The 27,024-nt window shown below is 42.0% G+C and overlaps 4 protein-coding genes across 9 annotated transcripts in view; 1 reads left to right on the top strand and 3 right to left on the bottom strand.

The window, feature by feature from the left end:
* eefsec (eukaryotic elongation factor, selenocysteine-tRNA-specific) overlaps nt 1-15,565 on the bottom strand; it is an 82,977-nt gene extending 67,412 nt beyond the window's left edge. For 3 of the 6 annotated variants that reach the window (XR_001960625.2, XR_001960626.2, XM_018673527.2), the window contains exons 1-6: nt 14,765-15,565; nt 12,713-12,920; nt 12,295-12,391; nt 11,558-11,722; nt 9,556-10,200; nt 7,805-7,961 (exon numbers count right to left, since the gene is read on the bottom strand). Coding sequence is in view for 2 of the 6 variants with exons in the window: in XM_018673527.2 (XP_018529043.1) it covers nt 7,805-7,961; nt 9,556-10,200; nt 11,558-11,722; nt 12,295-12,391; nt 12,713-12,920; nt 14,765-15,071 (1,579 nt within the window). In the remaining 4 variants the exon portion in view is untranslated. Of the gene's footprint in view, nt 1-3,810; nt 4,649-4,768; nt 7,620-7,804; nt 7,962-9,555; nt 10,201-11,557; nt 11,723-12,294; nt 12,392-12,712; nt 12,921-14,764 lie in introns of those variants that run through there. The other 3 variants (XR_007814357.1, XR_007814358.1, XM_018673525.2) reach the window with 3 other exon arrangements.
* A 140-nt stretch (nt 15,566-15,705) lies between these two features.
* On the top strand, nt 15,706-21,001 carry ruvbl1 (RuvB-like AAA ATPase 1). The gene is made up of 11 exons (XM_018673533.2): nt 15,706-15,998; nt 16,728-16,814; nt 16,922-17,054; nt 18,045-18,196; nt 18,492-18,581; nt 19,246-19,395; nt 19,485-19,548; nt 19,646-19,844; nt 19,955-20,057; nt 20,145-20,236; nt 20,591-21,001. Exons 1-11 carry the CDS (start codon nt 15,858-15,860, stop codon nt 20,748-20,750), a joined length of 1,371 nt encoding a protein of 456 aa, XP_018529049.1. The 5' UTR covers nt 15,706-15,857; the 3' UTR covers nt 20,751-21,001.
* mustn1a (musculoskeletal, embryonic nuclear protein 1a) lies at nt 20,998-22,786 on the bottom strand. Its single transcript, XM_018673536.2, has 3 exons — nt 22,317-22,786; nt 22,075-22,204; nt 20,998-21,720 (listed from the first exon to the last, which is right to left on the bottom strand). The coding sequence occupies exons 1-3, from the start codon at nt 22,323-22,325 to the stop codon at nt 21,623-21,625; spliced, it is 237 nt and encodes a 78-aa protein (XP_018529052.1). The 5' UTR covers nt 22,326-22,786; the 3' UTR covers nt 20,998-21,622.
* Nucleotides 22,787-23,545: 759 nt separating this feature from the next.
* On the bottom strand, nt 23,546-26,793 carry rft1 (RFT1 homolog). The gene is made up of 10 exons (XM_018673528.2): nt 26,503-26,793; nt 26,322-26,407; nt 26,099-26,221; nt 25,722-26,013; nt 25,509-25,643; nt 25,104-25,364; nt 24,868-25,012; nt 24,651-24,756; nt 24,310-24,559; nt 23,546-24,214 (listed from the first exon to the last, which is right to left on the bottom strand). Exons 1-10 carry the CDS (start codon nt 26,563-26,565, stop codon nt 24,050-24,052), a joined length of 1,626 nt encoding a protein of 541 aa, XP_018529044.1. The 5' UTR covers nt 26,566-26,793; the 3' UTR covers nt 23,546-24,049.
* Between the last annotated feature and the right edge of the window lie 231 nt (nt 26,794-27,024).

The raw sequence follows: 27,024 nt of genomic DNA, 5'->3' as shown, positions 1-27,024 counted from the left end.
GGGTGCCAGCACTAATTTGCATGTTTTTTTTTCTGACTGCGTAAATGAGACAGGAATGGATATGCAAACAACTCAGTGGTGATGGGAGAACAGTGGTGGTCTTAAAAGCTTTTCTTTCATTGGGGTGTACAGTTGATCTCTTGCAAAATTTTTTGGACATATCAGCTACGAGAGAATTTGGCTTAGGTACCTGATTACAGGACTTTTAAAAAAACTGACTGGCAGAGTTACAAACTCAATATATAATATGTATTATTGACCCCAGAATATAAAAAAAAGATATGATTTTTTTGTGGCAACAAGTCAACAAGACATCAGAGCACACCAATAAAAATTTTTACCTACAGTATGGCATGTATCTGCTCTAAAATTCTTAATAGATTGATTAAGTAATGTTTATAAAGGTCATGCAGAAGGGAAGTTAATGTGGAATTAAAAAGTACTTAATACAACTGATTTATCACCAACTTCGACAGATCCTGAATGGACCAGGATCATGTGGCGTCCTTGTTTGTTATCATTACCCAACAATACTCATCCCATAAACACAATCAGAACCTGAACTCTCCAGTTTAGACTGAGGAATAAGAGATGTAGAAAAAAAGGCTGATACACTGCTGGTCTGGCATCTTCTATGATGTTTTTGCTCATTTTCAGCCTTATCTATGCAGGTTGTGCTCTTTGCAGCAACATCACATAATGTTAGTTTCACAACTTGTTTAGAGTAAAGTGAGTGCTGACATTTTACCTACTCTGTATATGTTATACATTTATGTTGCTACACAAAACCTGGGAAAATCTTGTCTTCTTGCAGGTACTTTAAACTGATCCACTTAATATATTATCAAAGCAGCTTTTGTAACATGTAATAAAATTCGCTTGCACTATCATGATCTGCATATGCCAATAAAATCAGGGTTCAAACTATTTTAGGAGCAGTGAAAGCAATTTTAACCATATACTTTTATATAGGCAAGCCTGCATTTATTTCCACAATTCACAAAGCCATAAGTCAAAAACAAAACAACTAGACTAGACTTCCACAGCTGACTGGGGGGATGGAAGATAAGCCGCACCGGAAATGGAGAAGTCGACTGAAAGAGGCTGCGGTGGTATTAATTAAACAATGCCCATTTTAATCATAGCTAATTATATTTGCAGGCAAGGGTTGAGAGGAGTGAGGGGGCTCAGGGTGATTGTATCTGTGCCTGTGCTCATTAGCACAGTGGAGCTGTCTGATGGCAACATACAGCTTCTGTCATCAAGTAATCGCCAATAAACACCATCTCATAGGAGGGTGATACTGTTATAACTGTGATTGTAGGACAGGTTGGTAACAGTAAAGACCAACTCCTGAATTGAGCTGCTTGGGTATCATGTGAGCTGCTTTCAAGCTAAGAAAATATGTTGTCAAACAATTAAGAGGGAATATAATAGTGTGGAGTAAGCTATGAATGTATTTGAGCACAAGAGCGCACGTTTGCAGCCTAAACACCTCCCCACTGGTTAAATTGTTAATTAATGTTGCACCCATTTATCAGTCAAACGACTGCTAATTAGTCTTTTCACTCTCCTCTGGCTTGAACCACATTTTTAAACTCCTTTCTCTCCCTCCTCCCTGCCTTGTCAATAATCCAGCCACCACATACTCTCCCCTCGGTTTCTTTCTCTCACACAGCTGCCTGTTATCTCTGCTCATCAGTGACTGTTTCCCATCTATAAACATTCAGGAGCTCAGACGTTGACCCTCAACCCCTGGCTGACCTGGAGGTTACGAGCAAAAAAGACAGGAGGTTATTGAAGGGAAATCGTCATGACTGTGTGTTATCTCTGTGGGGGAAGAGGAGCGTTTTAAAAAGGAAAAACATGCAGTGAGTCACACGGGGAACTGTGGCTAAGGATATGAGCAGTGGGCCCCGTTTACAGGTCGAAATGCTGTAATCAGATTGTCTCAGGAAGACCAATTGGTGTGATCACTTTCCCATGTCAGGTAGCTATCCCATGTCTGGGCCTCATGACGAAGTGTGAGTGTGTGTGTGTGTGTGTGTGTGTGTGTGTGTGTGTGTGTGTGTGTGATGAACTGAGGTGAGAACACACTCCCAGCTGCTGTCCCATAGCCTCCCTGTCTGTCTCCTCCTTCCACAATCAGCCCTAAAAGCGGATTATTCAGTTCACCCAAACCTCCTCACCTAAGCTCAGAAGGAACTGTAGTGTCTCTCTCTCTTTGACACTCACACACACACACACACACACACACACACACAACAGGATTAGCATGCGTGTTAAAACAAAGCAAGGGAAATGTGCTGTAACCACACTCCCGCGTCTATTAATGAAATGCAAGAGGATCTTTATCAAGACAAGGAGGATGAAAAAAAAATCATCTTCTAAGAAGATGCTAAATGGATTCAGTGTTTACAATTATACTGAGGAATAATACATTTATTATTTCAATTATGTTGTTGCAAGATGACGTGGCTTTCAGGTAATTTAAATATTAGTAGCTATACTTTTTTTATTGTTTAAAAATGATGATATACATATCAAAATAAATATTAGATATAGATCTGACTAATGTGAAAACTAGTTTTTAAATTTAAAAAATACTCTCACATCCATCTCCAACTGACTATGTTACAGCTGACATTTACATCGTCATGACCTGCCTGTGTAATTATGACATTATGGGAAATATTTAGGACCCTAAAAGATGATTTCCACTACGGTCTCGTGATGAGACATGGGAGCACTAATGGAGAGAAGAAAAAAGGTTTTCAATAAAAACTAGAATGGATGGGGAATGAAAGAGGGGGAGGAGCAAGAAAGAGAAATTGGAGAGACACAGGAGTAAAAAGCGACAGAGATTTTTTTTTTCCCCGTCTGGTTTTCTATAAGAGGAACGAGAGGAGATAAGACTAAAAGGACTGTCACTCAGAGGAACAATCCCTCCAGTGTCCCCTCTTGCTCCTGCTGCTGCTGCTCCTCCCTCCCTCTCTCTCCAATTTCCACAGATTCCTGCTGAGATAGAGTCGCTGTTCACAGGGACAGTTTGCTGACATCATCTGCTACATACTGAGTATACTGCACTCTCACTGCCTTGCCCCGCAACACTTCTGTGACAGGATGGACAGGATGCATAAACACAAACCATTTCCAACCTGTACAGATCTCAATTATTAGTGAGTATTAGTTTGGTCAGTATTTAGTAATTTTAAAAAGTATCTAAAAGTACAGTTTCTGTAACTTAAACCCCATATTGATCATGCCTAAGCAGTGCAGTGTAACATGATTCAGTGGGCAGTTTCACACTCCATGCTACAGTAGTAGGTACACTTCTTACGGATATTAGTTACGGCTAGGATTGAGCATGTATCGAATAGATTTAAGCAGAGCGTGACATCAGGAAAACTTATTGAGGAAATTATGAGGTAAAATTATGCTGTACAGCATGGATGACAGCAGAGCAAACCAACCATAGAGAACTGCAGGTTAGACACGCGTAGGGTTTGGTATGTCTTGATTGTTTGACGAACAGTCCAAAAGCCAAAAGCCATATATTAAATTTACTAGAATGTTAAAACAAGGAAAAGCAACAAACCTTCACATCACATTAAAGGAGCTTAAATAAGAGCATGTTTGGATTTTTTACTCAATTTTGACTTGATTATCAGTAGTTGCAATGACAGTTGCTGATTAACTTTCTGTTGATCAACTAATTGATTACTCGGCTTACCACCGCAGCCTTAAAACAAGTGCATCCCTACCCTCAAGGACAGTACCAGTGGTCACACAGAGACTAAGAGTCAGAACTGGAGTTTCCACATAGGTTTGTCTTTTATTTGTTGAGGATTAATATTCAGTTCAACTAAAAATGAAAAGAGAAAGTGTTGAAATATGGACAAATAATTTTGAAATCACACAGCAGTAGCCAGTGGGTCCCAACCAGAAACATAACATGACCTTTATCCCAGCTGGAGAGAGGACAGAAGTTTGAACAAAGCTGTGGAAATCTGTGAGCTCAGTATTTCTATAATGCTAGCCAATGTGTTTATGCCAAATTATGGCTCAGCTGAATTGGAACCATCCAGAAAAAAAAGTTTGCTGCTGCTAATCAAAAGAATTGATTCAGACTTTATCCGCAAAGAGAGAGGGGAAAAAAAGTACTGATTTTGTGAGACAAAATAAATGCTTCACAAACAGAGGAGCAGCTTCCATCCTTGTGATGGAGCAAACTGAATTAAGTCCATCTCCATAAAGGGAGATAAAACAATCACTTTTTTGTTATGCGTTCAGCATTCCACAATCATTGCATTTCAGCAGACTGTCTCCAACCCCAAGAAAAAGAGGCTGATAGAAGAAAGTTATCACACCTCTGGTACAGAGGCTGGTATTCCCCTTCACCTCTACATGACCTCTGAAGTTGTCTCTCCTTGCACAGTGTCAGGCTGAGGAGTGTGCAACAGGGGTCAAGACTGAACCATCTTTTTATGGGGATCAAAGACATACCGTTTAAAATGCAAGTGAATGCTAACAGGCTGAGAGTCTGCTTTGGCCTCCTCTTCATTTGCTGGTCCATCTTTGCTTCCACCCTTCCCTTTCTTCTTAGAGGTTGAGGATAACAACTGCTTAGTGTCTGGGAAGAGACCCTCTGAAGAAAAGATAAACAGACAGAGAGACATTATATAAATAGATGACTTTAACTGACTGACTGACTGACTGTAAAAAATCTAGAGCATACTTTATACTGTTCTTAGGTCAACTTAATCACCTCAGTGTAGGTATATCTGATGCATCAGAGATCTTTTCTTCCCTGTTACGTGTACAGTAGGTGCTCTATCAGTGCTGGAGCCTGTTCAGTGTGCTGACCTCAAGATCAACTGATGTCTTCATCCTCCTGATGTAACTGATGAAAATGCCTCAGTCGCTCCTCGAGCCTCTGCCTTAGGCTCATCTGCTTCATCCTGACACGTGCACCCCAATATCGTGTCTCCTCTATCTGCTTAGACACACTCATTGCTCCTCCTGCACTCTGGCCTCGTTCTCAGCCGCACTGAGCTGTTTCCTGGGAATGCTGAGTCGCCGTTCAACACTCCTCATGCGAGGACTACAAATTCCTTCTATGCCACCATATCTGCCTCGCTTGTCTTTCTGTGTATGCATGTTTTTGAGGAGAGAAACTGGCTGCTTGTTTGCCGTTTCACACACGGAAGGTAGGAAATGTTCTGGGTTCGCTGCTTTACACGCTGGCTGTCTGACCTCACGTACAGCGGCGCCAGCATTCTTCTTGTTATCGTTATGCCAGTGTGAGGGTTGTTATGGTTGCAGCCCAGCCAGAAATCTCTTCTTGTTATCTATGATCAGCTGAAAATGTCCGTTTACCACCAAAGAACATGCTCATATACCAAAACTTAAATGTTTTGTGTTCACATACAAGTGACACAAAGAAATTGCACTTTTAAATGTTTGTCTTCAAATACATTTCTAGGTATATGACTGCAAAAACATAAAAAACATCTACCTCATCTACTATATAATAAAAATACTTCACATACTGTAAGAGGAATGTGACTGTCGCTGAAGTCTAAGCATCAAGATAAGTGCATCTGATGCATTAGGATTTTGACTAGTGGCTGACTCATCACGCAGCGTTTATCAGACAAGGTCCAAAATTAACACCCAGCAAGAACCAAAAGTGGATAAACTGGCTTCTGTGGACAAATTAAATGAGGTCAGCAGTTAAGCTGGCAGCACATTTATTTTGGGGGGTGAAACATAACACCAGGTTTAAACCACTGAGTTTTCAGTGCATAGACCAGATAAGAGCACGTAGGAATGATAATCTTGTTGTCCCCTGAGACCAGAGACAAACTGTAACACATTCAATGTGAGTGAATCAGATACTAATGATGAGGTCAGAAACAGGCTGATCTGTTGCTGAGTTCCCCTACAACATTAATATCAGTTACTGTCACAAAAAGCTCCAGGAGGTGTCACTGGCAAAGAGTTACGCATCTGTAAGGCTGCATCGTAGTAGGCCTACGTTTGACTAATCACATAATCGACTGACAGAAAAGAGTCTACAACCATTTTGATAGTCAATTAACTGTATAAGCCATTTTCCAAGCAAAAATGGTGAAAATTCTCTCTTTACAGCTTCTTAAATGTGAAAATGTGTTGCTTTTCCTTGTCTTATGAAACAACATGATTAATATCTGTGAGTTTTGTACTGTGATGGGCATATTTCACTATTTTCAGACATTTTGTAGATCAAACTATTAATCACACAATTGAGAAAGTAATAGGTGGATTAACTGATAATGGAAATAATAATTAGTTGTACCTATGGGAAGAAAAATGCAGGTATGAGCTGCAGAGAATATCTAACAATGAAATCTGCATAAAAGCAGGCAGACTCTTTCATTCATTTTCTTCATCTTATGTATGTGTCCTTATGAAAAAACCCTCGCTATAACGTGGTTCACCTTTCGCGGCTTCGCTGTTTCGCAGATTTTTTTAGTGCAGTTTTTTTATGCTTTTTTTATAAGAATCTTCTTGCCCAGAAGAAAAAAAGAGCACCAACAACTACCCATAACTATGTTCTTCTCTCGGAAAAAGACACCTGCACCACAGCCTTCGCAGACGCTACAGCGGAGCGGAGTCAGGACAAAGAGGCACAGTCAGAGGGACTGTGAAATACGCGAGTCACAATGTGTCCAACCTCGTATTGATTATTAAAATTATTATTTTACAGAATTTCTAAAAACTATCATAGTTATTTGTAAGAAAACGTTTATATTTTTATTTCTTAAACAAATGCTTGGGCCTGAAAACAGGTTTTGATCTTTGGTTTCATTCTATAGTACAGTATTGTATTGTATAATAATTGTAAAAAATAAAGCTGACTACTTCACGGATTTCGCCTATCGCGGGTTCTTTTTGGAACGTAACCCCCGCGATAAACGAGGGTTCACTGTACCACCCAAACATTGACGACATTATAGAGGGCTTTCACTTTGGCAGAATTTTATATACAAATAAGATCAAATTTGAAGGAGTTCTCACCTTTTACAAACACACCAATATGTTCATGTGTGTGAAATCATTCAAATATACAACTTGTAAAAGGCTACAAGGCCACAACACAAAACATCACTTTAAATCTCTGCAGTAGAGGAAAGATAGACCTAAACCTATTATGACACTGATACCAATATATTGATCGAGTTCAGTAAGAGACTTTATACAGGTGTACTGCCGTATCGATTATTTGACCAAGCCCTTATCAGAGGAATAGTGTCATCTTTGTCCTAATGCCCACGGGGAGTCTCAGATGAATACAACTGAATGTCTGCATTATGTTCATGCCAGAAGATGTGTGAGTCAGTGTGTCTGAGACTTTTGAGTATGCAAGTGTGAGGCAGTGAAGAGGATGTAGGTGAGGTTCTCTTTCTAAATGTTTTTGTTTTCTCTCCCCTCCCGGTGTGGAGCCATGGGTTTGGAGCAACAGAAGGTAAAATAAACAGAGAACAGACTTCCCCCGGAACACAGGCGATCCCCAGAGGAATCCTGGGAATGTGGCTTGGGATGTCGGGCCTACCGCTCTTACCACATCCTGAAAACTGTCCGCAAAACCCCAAAACCGAAAGAAAAGATAGAGAAACTGCTCTGGATGTGTGTATTGATGAAGAGTGATATTTATCTATGCTGTCCAAAGGCAGACTGCACTAAATCAAAAGCACCGAATGAGTTTGATATGTGCAGCACCATTAGTTTTTCTAGTGTCATGACATTTGGAAGTCCTTACCTTGTATCCGAATCTTGAACTTCCCGCTCTGTCCAAACCCACCCTCGATAACGCCACTCTCACCCGTCGACAGCGTGACCTTCAACCCCACAAACAGCTGGAGGTTGGTCTCTTTCTTGAACAGGTTGCGGCCGATCACAGTATAATCATCACTCACCTGAGCACAGAAGAATTGGAAAGAGTTTATGGGCTGAAGAATTAATGACAAATATAATGAAAGCTCTAAATGTGACAGATGTGATTGGAAGTGCTTGTTAAATAGTGTGCAAGCATGTGATCTAAATATGGCTGTGAAAATGTTAGGATGTGATTTAGTTTGATCTCCTGCTTCCTTCCTCTGATGTCTAGATCTTGCGGGTTGCCATGATTTCCCTCTGCCACCATGGCTGGATGAGGAGGAAGAGCTCATCCTCTGCCCCGCGCCCTCATCAACCGCACCATTCCTCGTCAGCCACATTCTTTGAGGCTCGCCGCCTGGCTGTCTAGCACTCTCTCTTTCATCCTCCTGCACATTTTATGCTGTATTTGTTTGTATTTCTTGCTTATCATCCATCACTAAGTCGATCTAACCTGCCACTAATCTGATAACAGGAGGGCACCACTCTGTCTCCTGCTAACCCCCCACCGCCAGCTCTTCCTCTCTCTTCTTCCTAACCCGCATTCATTCTTGAACATTTGACCCTGACGTCCCTCAAGCGTGACTGATGCGCTGATTAAAAAAAATTACAGTTGCTATACACATCTGACAGACCGTATGAATTGTGACTGGATGAGGCCGTCATATCTCAACAATGCCAGTAATGTGTTCTTTTTACGAAAGGGAATTCTTAAGTCTTGAAACATGACTGACTCTTTCTGGGAGACAGATGAGCGACAAATGCAACGTCACGTGACCATGGTCTGACCTCTCGCACACTCCTGCGTCAGTGACTGGAGCTGTCAACAGCCTGAGGTGCTAACAGCAGGAAACTAGTTCATACACTTGACCCCTGACCTGAATGTAAACCCCGCACGAGGCTCTACAGAGAGAAATCTAACTGTAACACGCAGAATGACAGGATTAATAACATCTTTAACCGAAAATGCAAACTGCAAGTCGGGGGACCATGTTAAATTTTTGAAAAACTGTCAAATCAGATGTTGAAGTAAATACAAAAACAACAGAATTAGATAAGGTGAGATATAGATCAGTATGAACTGGAACTCGGATTTAGGACAGAACGTAACAGCGATCACACAAGAATGAAAATCAAGACAGCATGCGTGTGTGAGAGAGAGAAAGAGAGAGAGAGGAGTAGGGTGAGAGAAGGAAAGATGCTGAGCCAGAGGGAAGTGAGGGAACAGTCGGGTTAACAGACAGTCATGTGGGTATTCCTGTGCCACTCAGGTGTGTCCAAACAGCGCCAGCCTCTGACAGCTAGACAGGGCAAGTGGCGTCAGGCGGCCACCCACACACACCTCTGTGTCACAGCACATGCTAAGGAATGCATGCCAGCCCATACCTCAAACACTGTTCAGCAGGGCTGCATATGCATGCTTGTTTGTGTGTACGTGTCTGTTTATGAATATACAATAGGGGCTCTGTCTGAGAGGCACGCTCCAGTGCCACCAGCAATGAGAAACATCCAAAGAACCACAGCCAGAAGAAGCACAAGGTGACAGAGAGGGCAGAGGAGCAAAGACAAAACTCAAGTGTAAGAGGAATGGTTGATGATTTTAAATAACAGACAAATGATCGAGTATCCACTCACTCTCTCCACCTGTCCCTCCTTGTGTTTGGTCTTATAGATGCGCAGACGAGGCAGGGCAGTCTCAGCATAGCTTTTATCTTCAAACCCCTGCAACAGACGGCCTTGGAAGGCTAACCGGCACGCATTGGCGTGGATGTCTGTGTCCAGCTTGGAGCCAATCACAAGGCTTAGTGATGGACATGTGACAGGTCGCTCAAACTCCAACAGGGCCCATTGCTCTGGGTCAGGTCCAGAACTCGTTTCTCCCTGGCCTGTGACATACTCATCCTGGTGGAAGTACTCCCTGTCAAAGGTGAAGGGTGTGTCCAGGGAGCAGGGCAGCGACGGTGGTGGTTTAGTGTCAGAGGGGGGTTCAGAGACACCCGCAGGTGGCAGGCCAAAGAAGGTCACCCTTGCCATGACTGTCTCATGACCCACGGTGATGTGGAACTTGGCACGAGTGGCGAGAGAGCCCTTGAAGTAGCCTATCTTCCTAACAGAGATGATGGCTGCATAGAGAGTGCGCAGGGACCCTGGGGTGCATACCACACCCCGCTCTAACAGTTTAGGGTCAAACTGTGTCACACACACGCCCACACGATCCCCCTGCATGGCCCCCGACACTGGCTTCCGAAACATCTGCACCGATTTTATCTTCTTTGTCACCTGATATCAGAAAACAAAATGCAAAAATTACACAGTGTAAACATGTTTTGAAACAAATAACATATTTTTTATTAATAATAATTTAATAAACAATTTTAACAGAACAGATTGGGAAAGGACTGGGTACATAGATACAGGACACACACACACACACACACACACACACACACAAACACAGAGTACACGGTGACTGTGCTGTTTAAAGTTCATAGCTCACAATATTATCTTTTCACAAAATATGAAATATAGGTTGATTTAAAAACTCCTAACATTTTCCATAATTTCCTCAGGTCCTAATTTAATTTTACATAATAAACTTGTTTCAGAGAAAAGGCACAATTTATTTTCTCAATAAAATATGCACATAGGTAAGTAAACAGCTTATTAAATATGCACAACTTTCAGTTTAAGCTGCTTATTTCTTTAATAGATAGATAGATTAGTCAAGTCAAGTCAATTTTATTTATATAGCGGCAATTCACAACACAAGTTATCTCGAGGCACTGTACATATAGAGCAGGTCTAGACCATACTATTTATGTTATAAAATTTACAGAGAGACCCAACAGATCCCAAAATATTGCTTTATCCCATTAATGACTGACACAATCCAACTCAAATCAAATTTACTGAAGTCAATTCATGCCAAAAAGCCTTAGGAAAATTTAAACTACTGTAAGTGGTTTATAGCATTTCTGAAGAACAAACATTCGGGTGGACATTTTCTGGTGTAAAATCATATCTAAATAAAATAAAGCCCTCATAAAAAACTTTAAAAATGTGGAAAAAATATAGTTGATGTCCTTTTCTTTGATTCAATAAATTATACATCTCCAGAAAAACAAGCATACAAACAGACCGTTAAAAGATATCCATCTATTTGTCTGCATGTTTGTCTATATCATTCCTCTATCTATCTATGTGTAACAGTCATTGTAGTTTCTGTGGCTGTTTTTTGTCCTCTACCACACACTGACCAAATCAACAGTAGTTGACCAGGTTAAGACACCAAAGTGAATGTTAAATTAGCCATCTGCTGCCACCAAGAGGTGAACATGACAACTGCAGACAAAACTGCTGAGCCTAGCTGAAAGTTTGCATCTGGTCTGTATTACCCAGCTCCTGTGCTGCCAGTCCACCCCCAGTCCCCTCATCCTTCTCTTGCATTAAACTGAAACATCCTCTGAACCTACTCTGCTATCCCTCCCTCTGTCTGCCCACTTCCAGCCAACTTCTGAACTTCCGAAGCTCTGTGGTTTCTACAAAAGCATTTGCAGCTCTTAGGAATGTCACTTGCTTGTAAATATCAGAGATTCATAATTCCTGTCTGGTTTTTTTTTTCTTTTTTTGAGCATACCTTTAGTGCTGGGATTTCCACAGTGTCATTGATGGCCAGCGACCCCTGCAGGATGGTGCCAGTCATGACTGTTCCCTGACCGCGGATGGAGAAGCAGTGGTCCACAGCCATCAGAAGGTCACCTCCGGGGTCTCTCTTAGGGAGGTATGTCTGTTTCTTCAAAAGCTGAGGCAGACAATCAAAAATGGCAAAAAGAAAAGCACAGATATTCACACACATAAAGATAATTGCTGTCATTTTACTGCAAGGTTGCATATACGAGGGGGCTTCAAAAAGTTTGTGGAAAAAGTACTTAGCTAAAAATCATATGCAGGGATTTTGATCTCAGTGCACCTGTACGTTCTCGTACTAACGTGTCATAACATGTTCTAACATGAACCGTTAAATGCATGTTGCAAAGCAAAAATAAACATCAGAACTTAAACCGTTTTTTCAACTGTCCTTTTTCCATGAACTTTTTGAAGCCCCCTCGTACTGTTTGAGGTACTTTATCAATAATTTATATATACTGACATTAGTGAATTTGTTGGCCAATAACTAACAAGAAAATTCAGTACAGAAATGCCAAAGACATATCAGACATAATCCAAAACTAGTGTAAGTTATATAATACATCTAACTGAGAGCACTGACGGGTTTATTTTTTTATTGCAAATGTGTATGTCATGTGTTTATATAAAAGTCTGTCACTGGATATAATAACAATGGAGGGGCACCAGTGTGTTCCCAGACTTTACCTCTATTAACTCCGGCACTCCCTGCGGCTCCTCTGTGTCAGGAGCCTCCGGGCCCCCAGGCTTTGCTGCCACAGCAATCACTGGACAATCTTTAAATCTGGCCAACAGGAAATAAAAAGACATGCTGCAATTACCTCATGCTTTGATGCTGAAGTAATGATTTAAGTTGCTTTGAGTAAAAAATCATTGAAATGATATGAAAAGTGGGTCCCACACACAGAGAGACCGCTGGAACGCATAGTGGGAGACACAACATTTGCTGAATGAGGAAATTTGACAAGAGATTCAATCCTGGGCCACTTGAAGTACATGGGATGCCACAAACCACTTAGCTGCCTGGGTCCACATTTCACAGCCTCTCCCCTCTACACTTATCCCAGTTAATTATTTTACTTACTATACGTTACTAACTACAGACCTGGTGCCCTCCAGTGTTTTGTGCAGTCTCTTGGTCATCTTCTCAATGGCACTCTGTCTTTTGTTGGGTGGCAGGAGGTCAATCTTGTTCAGGACGACCACCATGCAAGGGCAGGTCAGCTCTCCTATCAGCAGACACTCTGCAGTCTGGGTCTGCACCCCCTTCACCACATCCACCACCAGCATCATCAGGTCAATAATTTGGGCACCTAGAGAAGGCAGAAAATACAAACAATAATCAACTTATTACCCTGACATGGAAAAAACAGCAGACAGAAATGCAGTGGCATAGTTATTTGATGTTTGCTGCTCATCTGTTGTGCTTCTATTCAAAAAAAAAGTAAAAATGTAAAGTAGAATCTATGAGGAGACTATGAAGCCGACAACAGCAATACAAACAGGAACGGACGCAGACACCCAAGAATAACAGCAGAACAAGAAGAGAAATTAGGGGAGGGGTGCACAGAGGTAAAGAGAGAGTAAAAGGCTAGAGGGTTGAAACTAGAGCTGCAGCTCACTTGGTTGTCTTTCCTTTCCCTCTTTTCTTTTCCTGACTTTGGCAGTCTCCCTTTCCTGTGCTCCCCTCTTTTCTCTCCTTCTATTTGGCTCCCTCTCTTTCCTGTGCTCTCCCCACTTGGGACACGAGGGGAAGTTTAATACATACCCCAATCCCCACACTTTCCTTCCTCCCTAATCTACAGCATGTGCCACCCCACCGGCTCATAGGTTTAATTTATATTGGTTACACGACAAAGCAGCATTCGGTGTTTGAGCACTTCACGTCCGCATTAATACCAGGACCATTTCTTCTATAAATGTCTGCCTAAGTCATGTGCTCTAAGTTTAAAGACTCAGGATCTTGGCTGTGCACTTGAGTGACAAATAGGTACTAAAAGAGAAAGCAGGTAATTATCTCCTCCAGACCCACACACTACTGTAGTTATTTCTCTCCATTCTCCCAGACATCCAAATCAATATCTCACAGTCAACCTAAACACTTGCAGAGAGAAGGCGCCCTCTGCTGGAGAGGTCACATCTGTGTGTAGTAACTGAGAATATAAACAGCATCCTGCACTGGCCCTGACTGCAGCATTTAGACAGTCAGGTCTTTGTCAAGAACACATGGTGGGAAATGTAATAACGTATCATCTCATCCTCTGCTGTGAAGTGTTATTCAGAAACTGCTACTAGTATCGCAGTACGTTCTCATACGTAATGCAGCCTGGCAGTATAAAGTATATAGTTTGTGTTAACTGTGGGCATTACATAGAAATGTTCAGCTGTTAGTCATTTGTTTATGTGAGTTTTCTGCCAGACTTTGTTTGCATAGACTGAAAGGACCTGAGAGGCTTTTTTCCTGTTTTCCCCCTCACTCCTCACAAAACTCAGGTGCACTTCATCTGTAATACTTCAGGTTAAAAATCAGACGCTCTATTTGTTTTTCTGTTTTTTCAGTATTCAGCCATTTTCCAGGTTATGGATATTGTGATCCTAATATTATGATTGCTGGTTCAGTGTCACACTGCCATGACTTATTAGGACACGTGGATCAAACAGAAACACCTAAGTAGCAGCACCTGCTCTCTGCTATCTTGCTATGATAAGTATACAGTGAAAAACACCCACCTAAAGGGCATTTATTTATCTTCAGCTGTGTTTGAACTCAGTTGGTAGTTTATTTGGTACAACTGGCAAAAACTAATGCAATCCAAAACAGTCGTGCAATAAATCCTACCTTCATGAAGTTTATAATGTTCAGAGATGGTTCTAATACAGAATCTAAAGAATTTCAGATAAGAACATTAAACCTTCATAGGGTTCGAATATATTTCAAGGTTGATGGACTGCATGACAGTACCTAAGTGACTGGTACATTTTGAGTGTTAGCTGGTGAAGTATGGCTGCTTTCGCCTCAGTCTGTATCATCAGCTACGCTGTTGTGGTGGTCAACATATCCTGCCTGTATGTATCCTATGATGTGTTTACGACCAGTCCATCTGCTGTCATCAGAGTGACATGTGACACCAAAACCTGAAGAATTCAAAGAGCTCACCCCCAATGATAGTCCGGATAAGAGAGGCGTGTCCCGGGCAGTCCACCAGGGTGAACTGCAGGCTGTCATACTGCTGCTGCCCCCCGCTGTCCCGCAGTTGATCAGGCAGATCCACCGTGAAGGAGGAGAAGCCGAGGTCCAGCGTGATGCCCCTCTCACGGGACTGCGGGTTCTTGTCGAAGGCAGCCGTGGAGGCGGTGCTGCTCAGCGCCCTGGCCAGCGACGTCTTCCCGCTGTCGACATGTCCGAGCACTCCAACGTTGAAATTTAATGTTTTAGTGCGACTGTCGCCACCAGCCTCTGACATTTTGACCGTTAACTGGTGTAGCGTGTTTTTCTTCACTCTGACCTGAACGTTGAACTCAGCACCAACTGAAACACCAGGCGGTGCTTCTGGTTGTCCGCTTACTTTTCCGTCGTTGGCACACGTTAATTAAAACCGACACACAGCAAACAACAAGATGTTTAAATTAGTCTGTAGCTCACAACATATACTTAGCTTCAAAGAGGACTTTACTTAAACATTTAGGAGAAACTACTTCCCTGTAACCAGTCACTCCTGACAACATGCTAAAGCGGAACGTTTTTTCTGTAGCTTACAAGAGTGGAAGAAAGGAAAACTGTTCTACTATAATAACACTTTGATTAAAACATATCTGTAAAATGTTAAACGAATTACGAAAGACCACTATCTTTTAAATTATGCATTCATTTGCGACTCTTATCAACGAACTCTCAAGTTTCTAGCAGTTTCTACTACGACGAGGCAGCTGAAACACAAACGGAAATGAAAACTCTGAAGGGCGGGGTTTTGAGTGATTTTAAATGATTGACAGGAGTTTTAGCTAATGAATATTTTGTATGAGTTCACAACATCCAATAATGTTACTTAACGAACAAAATGGGCGGTACTCCAGGGTATCACTTCCGCTGATTTTCCCTAGTTACCCACATGGAAACCGATTTCCCTGTGTTTTGAGTTTCGGCGCCGATTGCGGCGGGGAGAAATAATCTGACACATAGGAGACGTTTTTATGCACCTTAACCCTGCTTTGCAGTTTTTACATCACACATTTGTACAAGTAACACAACTATGAAGATCGAGGAGGTAAAAAGCACCACGAAGACTCAGCGAATTGCCTCTCACAGTCATGTCAAAGGACTCGGGCTAGACGAGGCCGGGAATGCTAAACAGACAGCATGTGGTCTGGTGGGCCAGGAGGCTGCAAGAGAGGTAATATTCACGTTTCACTGCAGTTACGTTGTTCTTGTATTGCTCGAAAGAATGATTTATAAAGCTGATGATTTTTTTGCAGGGAAGATTTAGCTTAATTCAGGCGGCAGCAAAATGCTAGCTGAATTAGCACAGTGGGGTCGCTGTTTCACACTCAGGTCAGAGGTGAATTAAAGGGAAAGTCCACCCTAAACAGAAGTCACATCCATTCAGTTTTCCCCAATATATAATATATGTATAGAAAATATATAGATTAACGTAGAGACAAATCGATATGCTATGTAGACAAACACTAACAGCACCAGTGGTGACTTTATTTAGGTACAGAGATATTTTCTCTGGAAGACCTACATTAGAATAAAAATAAGATGTGGTATCCTAAACAAAGACTATATGTATCCATATTGTGTCACCAATTCAGTGACAAAAAGCCAGCATTAACAAGCTAACACATAGTCTTCATAAACTGATTTATAAACAAAGGAGACACATGGAGATATTTTGTAGAGATACTTCACAGCCTGAAATCATAGTAATACCCTGCTATTGGTACAACCCTTTTTATAAATAATAAACGAGGATAACGGCAAAGTGTGACTCCAGTCATGGAAGATTTGTTGATTTGTATCATTCACAGTTGTCCAGCAATGTTATCTTAATTAAAAAACACTACTATTACCATTGTATGACAATATATAATGGCGTTATATTCTTCTTGTCACTCTCCAGGCTTGTGGCATCATTGTGGAGCTCATTCGCTCAAAAAAGATGGCAGGAAGGGCAGTGTTACTAGCAGGGCCACCAGGAACAGGAAAGGTAAGAGATCATTCACTAACAAGACAGAGGTAAAACTTAAGTGAAAGTGGCTTCTGTTGTCGCTGCAGATTGACCATAAATCCCTTCTCTTCTTCTCCTCCCCTCAGACTGCTCTCGCCTTGGCTATAGCACAGGAGCTGGGAAACAAGGTGCCTTTCTGCCCTATGGTTGGCAGTGAGGTCTACTCATCAGAAATTAAAAAAACAGAAGTACTGATGGAAAATTTCAGGAGGGCCATTGGTGAGTGTAACTGAAATAATAAATCAATAGATCAGATTTCAAAATTACTACCATAGTAGCAAGGTGAGAGGGCAGATGCTAAAGTAAAAGGAAATAGATGTGTAGAAATCGTAATCACCAGATTTCCTATGGCAACGTCATGACTCTAACATTGTCTCTGAAAAAACACAAAACCAATTTAATTCCCTCCTTTTACATTGTGTTGGTAGTATAAGTTTCAGCAGATAAAATCAAACTTGTCAAATATGTTTGCTAAATTGGCAGAACTGAGCCTTTAATTGTGCTTGAGGTGCAGTGAGAAACAAAGTTCCTCTGATTTTCTTATTCCTGTGATTCTTGCATCTGTTGGTGTAAAATTACCTTGTGTGTGTGCACTGAGTCCGTCAGTGAGGAGTCCTTGGGCAGAAAGAGCAAGGTGTCCTGCTCACACCATCCTCCTGAGCTGAAAGGCAACACTCACTACAGCGGATTTATGAGAGTGGTGTTGAGAAGGAAGGAAGGCCTGAGAGGGGGGAGAGGGGTTTGTCTGACTGCTGATGATACCTGTCGCAGGGGAGGAAATGGAGCTTAGGTAGAGGGGAGAGGTGGTCATCAGCACCTTTGCTCCTCCCCTAGAACAGGATCCGCAGGGGGAGTGGGTTTCATTTGAAGGTTGTCATCACCCTGTCGATAAGAGCACCTTGACATACAGCCCCTGACTTAAGCCGCGCTCTCTGACCCCCATCACAGAGGATCATCCACCTGCGTGCTGCTCATACTCGGGGCCACAGGCTGGATGAAAGAGGAACAAGAATGTGATCGTCTTACACAGAACGGTGCCCCAGACATTTCATGGGCACGCGCACACATGTTCTCTCCCTGTAATAAAACGCATTGTCCAGTAGACTGAGGGACGTGGCGGCTTAGTTGATGAAGGAATATAAAGACCCAATTGAGTTCTTAACTCTGTACTCTGCATGTGTGTGTGACTGTAATGTTGCCTGCCTTCAGGACTGCGTATCAAAGAGACAAAGGAGGTGTATGAAGGGGAGGTGACTGAGCTGACCCCCTGTGAGACTGAGAATCCCATGGGTGGCTACGGGAAAACCATCAGCCACGTCATCATTGGTCTGAAGACAGGCAAAGGCACAAAGCAGCTCAAGGTCAGATTGGGAACTATAATAATAATCTGTGTTTTCTATCCTGCATTATTTGTACTTGTTCTACTGCTATTTTATCAACAGCATCCCCCAGATGAAAAAAAACACCTTCTCTCTTATTCCCCACGTGTGTCCTAAGAAACTATTTTGTTTACAACTGCGTCTGTTCATCTGACCCTTGTTTGTTTGATTAGCATGCACTAACATGTAATGTTTCACAATGACATACACTGATGAAGACACTGATGAAGGTAGGAACCCAGTATGTTACTTAATATCTCTCATCTCATTTCCTTAGCTGGATCCCAGTATTTATGAGAGTCTTCAGAAAGAGCGTGTGGAAGTCGGAGACGTCATCTACATTGAAGCCAACAGTGGAGCTGTCAAGGTATTGCTATATTTTACGTGTTAGCGCCTCACAGTTGTCATAAATCTTATTTAGTTGATTAGAGATTCTAATTCACCTGAAGATATTTCAAGAAACAACTTTAAGAAATTCTTGGTCAGGCCAAAGATGAGTGTTTTCTGTCTTGCATGTCCTCTTCCGCCCTTCACGGTGACATTCTTTCATCTCTCTTAGCTCTGCATGAAAGCTCTGCTGCGTTTCTACTGTACCCTGGAATGAGCCTCTCTCATTCCTGCAGCTCTTCACGCTCCCTCTATCTCACCATCTCCCACAATGCCTCTTTTCCAGCAGCGGAGCTTGCGGCCTGTGTTGACAGGCTGCGATGACGGCTCCTTTAATCAGTACAGGTGGGCCGGGGTTCGATGGGGGAGCAGGTCGGCTCTAGTTAGAGGCCAGGGGAGAGAGGGCTGGACGACACATTTGTTACTGTTGACAGCCATCTCATGACCTGCCCTCTCAAACACTTTCATCCCTCAGCCACATAGCCTGCTCTCTGCCGTGGGCTGGCACTGGGTTCAATCATACACCTGCTCTCTCATGTGCTGTCTTTGTTTCACTGTTGTCCAGAAGATACGTTCATCTTTGTTAAAGAGTGAGTAGGGTTTTTCTAAATTATTAACACTCTGGTATTACTCTGTCTTTGCAGAGACAAGGTCGCTGTGACACCTTTGCAACAGAGTTTGATCTGGAGGCAGAGGAGTATGTGCCACTGCCCAAAGGTGATGTCCACAAGAAGAAGGAGATAGTGCAAGATGTGACATTGCACGACCTGGACGTCGCAAACGCCAGACCCCAGGTACATAACTGTAGCACCAGTGCAGCTGATTAAGTCTTAAGGGGAATTCCCCTATTTTAGAAAAATAACTATTCATTGTTCAACCTTAGGGAGGACAGGACATTCTCTCCATGATGGGACAACTGATGAAGCCAAAAAAGACGGAAATCACAGGTAGGGGGGAAAAGTACAACTACCTTAATCCAAACCAAAACCAGTAGTTGACTTTTAGTGTTTCAATCAACGCTCTTTTATCCTTTTCCCATTTTAGATAAGCTGCGTGCTGAGATCAACAAGGTGGTGAACCGCTACATTGATCAAGGTGTGGCTGAGCTCGTACCCGGCGTGCTGTTTGTGGACGAGGTGCACATGCTGGACATCGAATGCTTCACCTACCTCCATCGGGCGCTCGAGAGCACCATCGCCCCCATTGTTGTGTTCGCCTCCAACAGGGGAAACTGTTTAATTAGGTAAATGTCTAAAATGTTTTTATGCGAGAGACACAATATGTAACCTGAAGCAGAACAGAGTGGTTTTCTCACTTGATTTGTCGTGTTAAGAATCATCTGTTGTTCACCAGGGGGACAGAGGACATCAGCTCTCCACATGGGATTCCTCTGGACTTACTGGACAGAGTCATGATCATCCGCACCATGTTGTACACGCCACAGGAGATGAAGCAGGTGAGTCTGAGATTTGCAGTATCTTCACAGTGTGACGTCTGACATCTTGTCTGTGCCTGTGTCTCTAATGACGCTGTGGTTCTGTAGATCATCAAGATCCGTGCTCAGACTGAGGGGATCAACATCAGCGAGGAAGCACTTACACACCTGGCAGAGATCGGCACAAAGACCACCCTCAGGTAAAGACACAACATTTTGTTTGTCACTGAATAAAGCGAAGAACGAGCAGCTTTACATTAAATGTCCCAGTTTCTCCACAGAAACTATAATCAACTGAGGAAAAAGAAAATTAATTGTTAAGTTAAATTTTTTTGCTTAGCAAAATTCAGCAAATTGAATCCATATTTGCATTTTTGGTGGGTACCACCATATTTAGTCCTATTTGGTGCCAAATCATAAGGGGAAAAAGTGCATTTGAAGTAATAACATAAACGTATGTTATTGTAACACAAAACTATAACTGAGGTTGAAATTTTAAGGAAAACGTTCAAAAATAAAAGTCTATATTTATAAGGCTTATATTTCCCTCACAGATATGCAGTGCAGCTGCTGACACCAGCCAGTCTGCTGGGTCGCGTTCAGGGAAAAGAGACGGTGGAGAGGGAGCAGGTAGAGGAAATCAACGAGCTGTTCTACGACGCCAAGTCCTCCGCCAAAATCCTCCAAGACCAACATCACAAGTTTATGAAATAAACTGGATTTTTTTCTTTTCCAACGCAGAGCTGGTGTTATCAGCCAGTTGTTACATGGTTCACTGTATGTCTTCAATCTTGTTCCATGCTTAGTTTCTTTGCATTTTTTTCCATCACTCTCTCCACCATGGCTCATTCTAGTGTCCCTGCTTCCACTGCATTTACTGTAGTAGTTCTAATAAATTTTACGTTTTATTAATTTCGTTTGTTGATGAAAATAATTTTTGAATAAAAAGGAAAAACACAAATTGACATACATTTTCCTTTGTATTTTTTCTTTAGCATTTAAATTTTACTGACATTTACTACATTACTGAATATTTAAGAGATTTCAGGTTATACATTTTTACCATAATTGTTACATTTAACAAACTATCACAGTCCAAGTACAACCCTAGGAAACAAATTATTCATTTAGTCATTTTTTGTATAAATTTAGGAATGCGTGCAAGGCTCACTGATGTTTAGCAGTTCTTTCATATGTTCAACTGTATTGCACATGGTTGTGTGTTTTTTTTTTTTTTTTAATTAACCTGCACCATAAACAGTGGATGAATGCCAGTAAGAAGAAACCACAGTAATGGCAAAATAAACATTTAAGCATAAGCATTTTCTATTTTAAAAATTATATATGTATATAGAAATTATAGGATTCATTATGAACTTATTAATCAGTATCATATAAGTGCAAAAACGTGACAACTAAACTGTTTTAGTGCAAAACCACTCACAGGACTGATTAACAAGATGAGGACACTAAAAAAGGGCTTTAAGTAAGATGTTTCATAGACTGAAGTACAGCTGGAAAACAACTGATCTCAAACCTCCTAACATGGAACAGGTGTTGTCCAATCATGGTCAGAAAGTCCCCTGCTACTTCCTGACTGGTCGAGTCGAGCGTGTGTTGAAAGCAGTCTCTGCTCCTGACCTCACTCCGCTGAACACAGAGGGAGCAACTTTACCCATTTTCTCTGTGAAGGAAGAGAAAGAGCGATAAGAATATTTCACTGTTAATGAGGCAGGAAGAAGGGTTATGTAAGATTGTGGATATGCTCTTTAAACACACACACTCATTTCTCATCCCACTGGGTGAGAGAGAGCGCACAGTTTGACAGGAATCTCCCATCATTATTACAACCCTCCTTTTCCTCTCTGTATATGGAGTGGAAACTCGAGCATCATGAGAAACGCCTCTCACACAAACTCACTGCCAAAATCGAATCTTAGCTTAACCAGACACAAAGAAAAAGACTGTTTCCTTTCACTTCCACCTTGTAAGAGTAGTGTCAAATCATATGACTGCATGTGTGTGTGTGTGTCCTTACCGCACTCCTCCATTACTTCAAACGTCTTGCTCTTTGCTGGCCCACCTGTGCCCAGTTTGCTTTTGGCTTCAGTCAGGTCTTCTTCTCTCACCTCAGGACGCTGCATTTGTTCATCTTCTTCCTGACCTGGCTGGGGGGCAGTACAACAACACATCAGAGGTTTCTGGCACATCATGTCCGCAACAATCCCTTTTAAAAACATGAGCTATGTCCTGTTTTGAAAACTCAAACAGTGGACTTACTTGGGACATGATGGTTGAAGTAGTAGCTGAAGATATTCTGTAAGAAACTCTCCGCAGTCAGCTGTCGCTCTTTTTCTCCTCTATGTCCAGCCCAACACACATTCGCATATATACACAACCAAGCAGAGATTCTCCAGTGGACAATAAATCTGTTCTCAAGACTAATAAATGACGTAATGAGCAAGCAGGCTCCTCCTTTTTTCTGTCTCTCTGCCTCTGGTTTTTCTCATGGCCTTCTGTCTTCTCTGCTGCCTCATTAAAACATGATGAGATCACTGCCACAACTGGCAGTGAAACATCTCTCCAAATAAATCCCAGATATGCAAGAACATGACAAATGTCTGTCTTCTGCCCTCCTGCAGTCAAACCACCACTCTCTAACAGCACGGACTCAAAGTTCAAAAAGTATGACTCAAAAGATAAGTAGCTGACTGTCTTAAGGCTCAATCAAACTTCCTGGTTAACTTTATAACATATCAGACTTGTGTACAAATACATGTAAAAGCATAAGGAACAGAGAGAAGAATAAGCATTGCATTGCCTTGAAAGAATGCTGTTCCCACCCCTTCCTGCTTATTTCCTATAATTACATCATTATTCAGCCCTTGGGGACCCTAAATTCAGTGGTGATTAGTATAAAGGAAAGACGAACAAATAATCAGAAAGTGTTTCCCAGCAACCTATCAAGAAATCCAACCTATTTAGAAAGTCAAAGATAAATATCAAAACACAAACATAGCATGCAAACCCACATGTGACAAAGTGTGTGCTTTGAAACAATATTAATTTGTGGCTATGAAAAAAAAATTTTTTGACCTACAAAATATATCAAGGCGGGATTCGAGTGAAGATGCATATTCATTGTTTGCAGTGTACATAACAGAAAAGGCAAAGCTTCTGAGATCAGTCAACTGAAACCCTGAAACAAAGTGTTCAATTAAATCCCAAACGCTTTTCATAAACAAACTACAACTCAAATCCTTGGTGAGTTATCAAAGCCAAAATTAACTGTATTAAATTTAATCAAATGTGTATCAAGCAAGTGTCCATAATTTACACAGGTTTTACTTTAAAGATTTGTAGTCTTACGTTATGTAATGAGATTCTGATTTCTCCTTAATGGCCTGCTGGAACTTTCCAAAATAATCAGAAGTATATATGACAAATGCTGGTTTTTGGTCATTTGATATCCAAACATTTTACACATTTTACTTATAACACCACAAATATGAATTAATTAGTTCTTGTTTTATTTGTGTAGGACAACCTGTCCCTGTAGCAAATTAAAAATACATTCATCTTCTTTTCTCCCACAGTTAGTCTCCCACAAGTTTTCCTCATACTTGCATGTGCCAATGCAGGAATGTTACAGTGAAAACATCACACACACACACACACACACACACACACAGAGTCTCCATGGCTTCTGGGGACATTACATTGACTTTCCTAACCCTAACCATAACCGTAATGTCTTCACCTTAAAATGTAATGATTTACATTACGGGAACTTTTGTCTCCATATTCGTAACAGTGTAAACCGATTTAGATTTTACCTACACCACACACACGCGCACACACACACACACACACACACACACACACTCACGCTCACCCTCAAAAGGTCTGTTTAAAGATGTTTCCTTGTTGCTTTCACAAGGCCAGTAGTCATCCATCAACTTTTAACTACTGTTTGTAGCAGTACAGAAGTTTTTTTCCATTTTCAGTCAAATTTACGTGTGTTTCTTTCTGTACCGGGGCAACAGCTGAGTCCTCACAAACTGAATAAGGCGAGTCTCTGTGAGAAGAACAGCTACAAGGACACCCAGTAGACACACTGCTCCCACGCCAATATGGACGAACCTCAGCAACCAGCCGCTGTCGCAACAGAAAACACTCTGAAACCAGAGAATAAAAGAAGCTTGAGTTAGGGCCACTGATTTAACACATATTACAAAAATACTACAGTCTGCTGCAGTTCATTACAATGTACCTCAGAAACTGCTGTAACGACTGCACTGATGGCAAGTGCTAGTAGCAGGAGTGGGGAGGGCAACAGGCCTCGCAGTGGTTTCCACTGACTGGACTGGAAGTAGTGGTGGATGTAAAGCAGGCTGTGTAAGATGCGGAGGCCCATGTTAAGGCAGTTTGCCAGAATGAAACCAACACCTCCAGCCCACCAGGTCAGCATGTAGGACAAGAAGAGGAAAGACACAGACAGAGCCAGCATCACCAGGTTGTACCTGAGGACAAAACACAAACACAGAGTTAACTGACAGATGATATACTGTGTGATAACTGCATCTGCGTGTCTGTGTATTTTTCTATTCTTACTTGTCAACCTCTTCTTGGCTCATGGCAGCAAATACAAAACACTCTGTTACACCATTTACAGCGAGCAGGAGGACGTAGCAGCTGTAGCATCGCAGCAAAGTAGGCCCTTTAACAAAAATAAGAACAATATGACTAAGAATACCAAACAAAAAAGAGTTTCACGCTTGTTATGTGTAATATCTTGCCATCTCCTGTGACTGGGTCATAGCTCACTGACCTGCTCCGTTGCTCAGCAGAGAGCCGCCGTAAATGTCCAGAGCCAAGTGAGAGAAGGCGTAACCAAACACTGTGATAATCAGACCAATCACCAACACCAGCTTCAGCAGACACTCCAGAACATCAGCTGCAATGGCGACTTCTTCCTGTAGACACAATACGAAGTAACATCGACACACGGCTTTCTCACCAGCCGTTCACAAATGTGTATGCAGTGTTTATGTCCAAAATTCAAACCTGTTTCTGACTTTTGACATCACGTCCTCTCTCCAGAACTTTGGCAAAGAAGATGTAGAAGCTCTCCTCGATGGGCAAGAAGATGAAGCGCGCCACCATAGAGCCCAGGTTATTGACGATATCATAAACGCCCTGGTCCCCAAAGCTGAGAACGTTCAGGAAGGTCATGACGTAGCGCTCACCCTCTGTCAGGATCTGCTTCAGGAAGGACTGCTTGAAGAAGCTCCATGTGAGTCGTGCAAGAGTCCAGTCAACCAGCGGCTGCAAAAACAAAAGATTAGGATAATTAGTCATATATAAGACAATCTTTTATTAGTCCCACAACAGGGAAATTTGTAAACAGCACATCTTGAAACTCATCAGTTTTTTGTGTTTTTTAAATTTTTTTATTTTTAACTCTCCTACCTCTCCATCTTCTCTACAGGGCAAAAGATCTCCAACACGGTGGAAAGGAAAACTCTTTTTTTTTGCTTCTTTAGAGCCCAGGAAACGAATAAAGTAAACAGCATAGCAGAGCACCAGGAATCCTGTGTACAACAACTATAAAAAGACTGAAATGATTAAATATGAAATACATGTTTACAGAAATAATGACAGAGACTTCAGCTGATTTCTTACATGAGCAGCAGAGAAGATGTAAAGGCCCCACTCACGGGCAGAGACGACCAGCACCACAGTTATACTGCACTTAGCAATCATTGCTAAGCTCTCAGCGACCACCTTCAGGCGGACAAACATGTGAGCTTGAGCCAAGACCCAGAGGGGCTCAGCCAGGAGCTCCTGCACTCCTGCCAAGGCAAACAACACCACAGCAGGGCCGTAGTAGGGGACAGTCTGGGGATCTGGGACCTCCAGGAGCCACAACCACACACAAACCAGCAGGACCGCCCATAACACACCGAGAGGCAGCCTGAGGGGGAAAAAGGCAAGACACAAACATGCTGAGTACACAAGATCAAACTCCTGAGTGAAATGATTTAGTGAATCTAACTCACGTCAGCCATAGCAGGTTGATAATTTGTCTCCAGCTGTGGTTTTTCCCAGATCCCCCACTCAGACAGGCTCTCCGGAAAGCCTCTCTGGATAAAAACACTAATGTGGAGTACAGTAGTGTGAGCCTGCAGCATAAAGACACAGGAAAACTCCCATTACAGCAGCTGGTGCAATGAAATAGTGTGAGCACTGTGCTCCAATCACAGCAGCAACTGCCATCTTTACCTGACATTGACAACACCAATCAGCTCTTTGGACACAAACCGCAATGTGAATGCATTCAGCAAGAAGGTAAGCACGCGGAACATCACCTGAGATTTGGAAAAAACAAAAAACAGGAAAACGTGTCATGGCAAAATATCAGCTGGCAGGACTTTAAAACACTGGGCTGAGTGCGTACATGTACCTGTAACAACACATTATACGATGCTAGAGTGGACGCATTCTTCAGTACATCCTGAGAGCTCATTGTGGACTTCCTCTGCTCCGCTGGAAACTTTTATCAAGCCTGAATTTGACTGAATATCCGCTGTTTTCAGCGAAGGAAAATCATTATGAAGACATTATGTGAAAACCGGCTGCCTGTAAACCAAATAACAATTGCCCCTTATTCCTATTAATCGAGTATAAGGTGACAACTGAGGTAAAAACTGGAGGCTCGAAGGTAGCAGTGGTGACACTTCCGTACACATTTTATGGAGACACGTTACGCGCTGACGTCAAAGAGCAGTATGTTCAGCGTAGTGCCGCTAGAGGGCGTAACCATCCTTTTGATAACCCATAGGAGCTGACTGTCGTAAACAAGTTAGATCCCTTGAAGTGTGCATTTGCCTCCATGGAATGAGCAAATGTTTGTCACCAGGTAAATGCTTTCAGGTAAATTCAAGAAAAAAGTCTTGAAAAAGTCGATTTCTTCTTTCAAACAGAT

Source organism: Lates calcarifer, linkage group LG12 (assembly GCF_001640805.2).
Source record: "Lates calcarifer isolate ASB-BC8 linkage group LG12, TLL_Latcal_v3, whole genome shotgun sequence".
In the NCBI taxonomy this organism is placed as follows: domain Eukaryota; kingdom Metazoa; phylum Chordata; class Actinopteri; family Centropomidae; genus Lates; species Lates calcarifer.
The sequence above is the reverse complement of the archived record's forward strand: the minus strand, read 5'-3'. Positions and strand labels throughout refer to the sequence as shown.

What these genes read in the sequence shown, in the direction of transcription:
- ruvbl1 (XM_018673533.2), top strand. Translation starts at nt 15,858, where the DNA reads ATGAAGATCGAGGAGGTAAAAAGCACCACGAAGACTCAGCGAATTGCC. An exon ending in AAGGCACAAAGCAGCTCAAG is followed by an intron (nt 18,197 to 18,491) that starts GTCAGATTGGGA and finishes TCATTTCCTTAG; the next exon opens with CTGGATCCCAGTATTTATGA. An exon ending in AGGGGAAACTGTTTAATTAG is followed by an intron (nt 19,845 to 19,954) that starts GTAAATGTCTAA and finishes GTTGTTCACCAG; the next exon opens with GGGGACAGAGGACATCAGCT.
- mustn1a (XM_018673536.2), bottom strand. An exon ending in TGAAGTAATGGAGGAGTGCG is followed by an intron (nt 21,721 to 22,074) that starts GTAAGGACACAC and finishes CTTCCTTCACAG; the next exon opens with AGAAAATGGGTAAAGTTGCT.
- rft1 (XM_018673528.2), bottom strand. Translation starts at nt 26,565, where the DNA reads ATGAGCTCTCAGGATGTACTGAAGAATGCGTCCACTCTAGCATCGTAT. An exon ending in ATCAACCTGCTATGGCTGAC is followed by an intron (nt 26,014 to 26,098) that starts GTGAGTTAGATT and finishes TTTCCCCCTCAG; the next exon opens with GCTGCCTCTCGGTGTGTTAT. An exon ending in TCGTTACAGCAGTTTCTGAG is followed by an intron (nt 24,215 to 24,309) that starts GTACATTGTAAT and finishes CTCTGGTTTCAG; the next exon opens with AGTGTTTTCTGTTGCGACAG.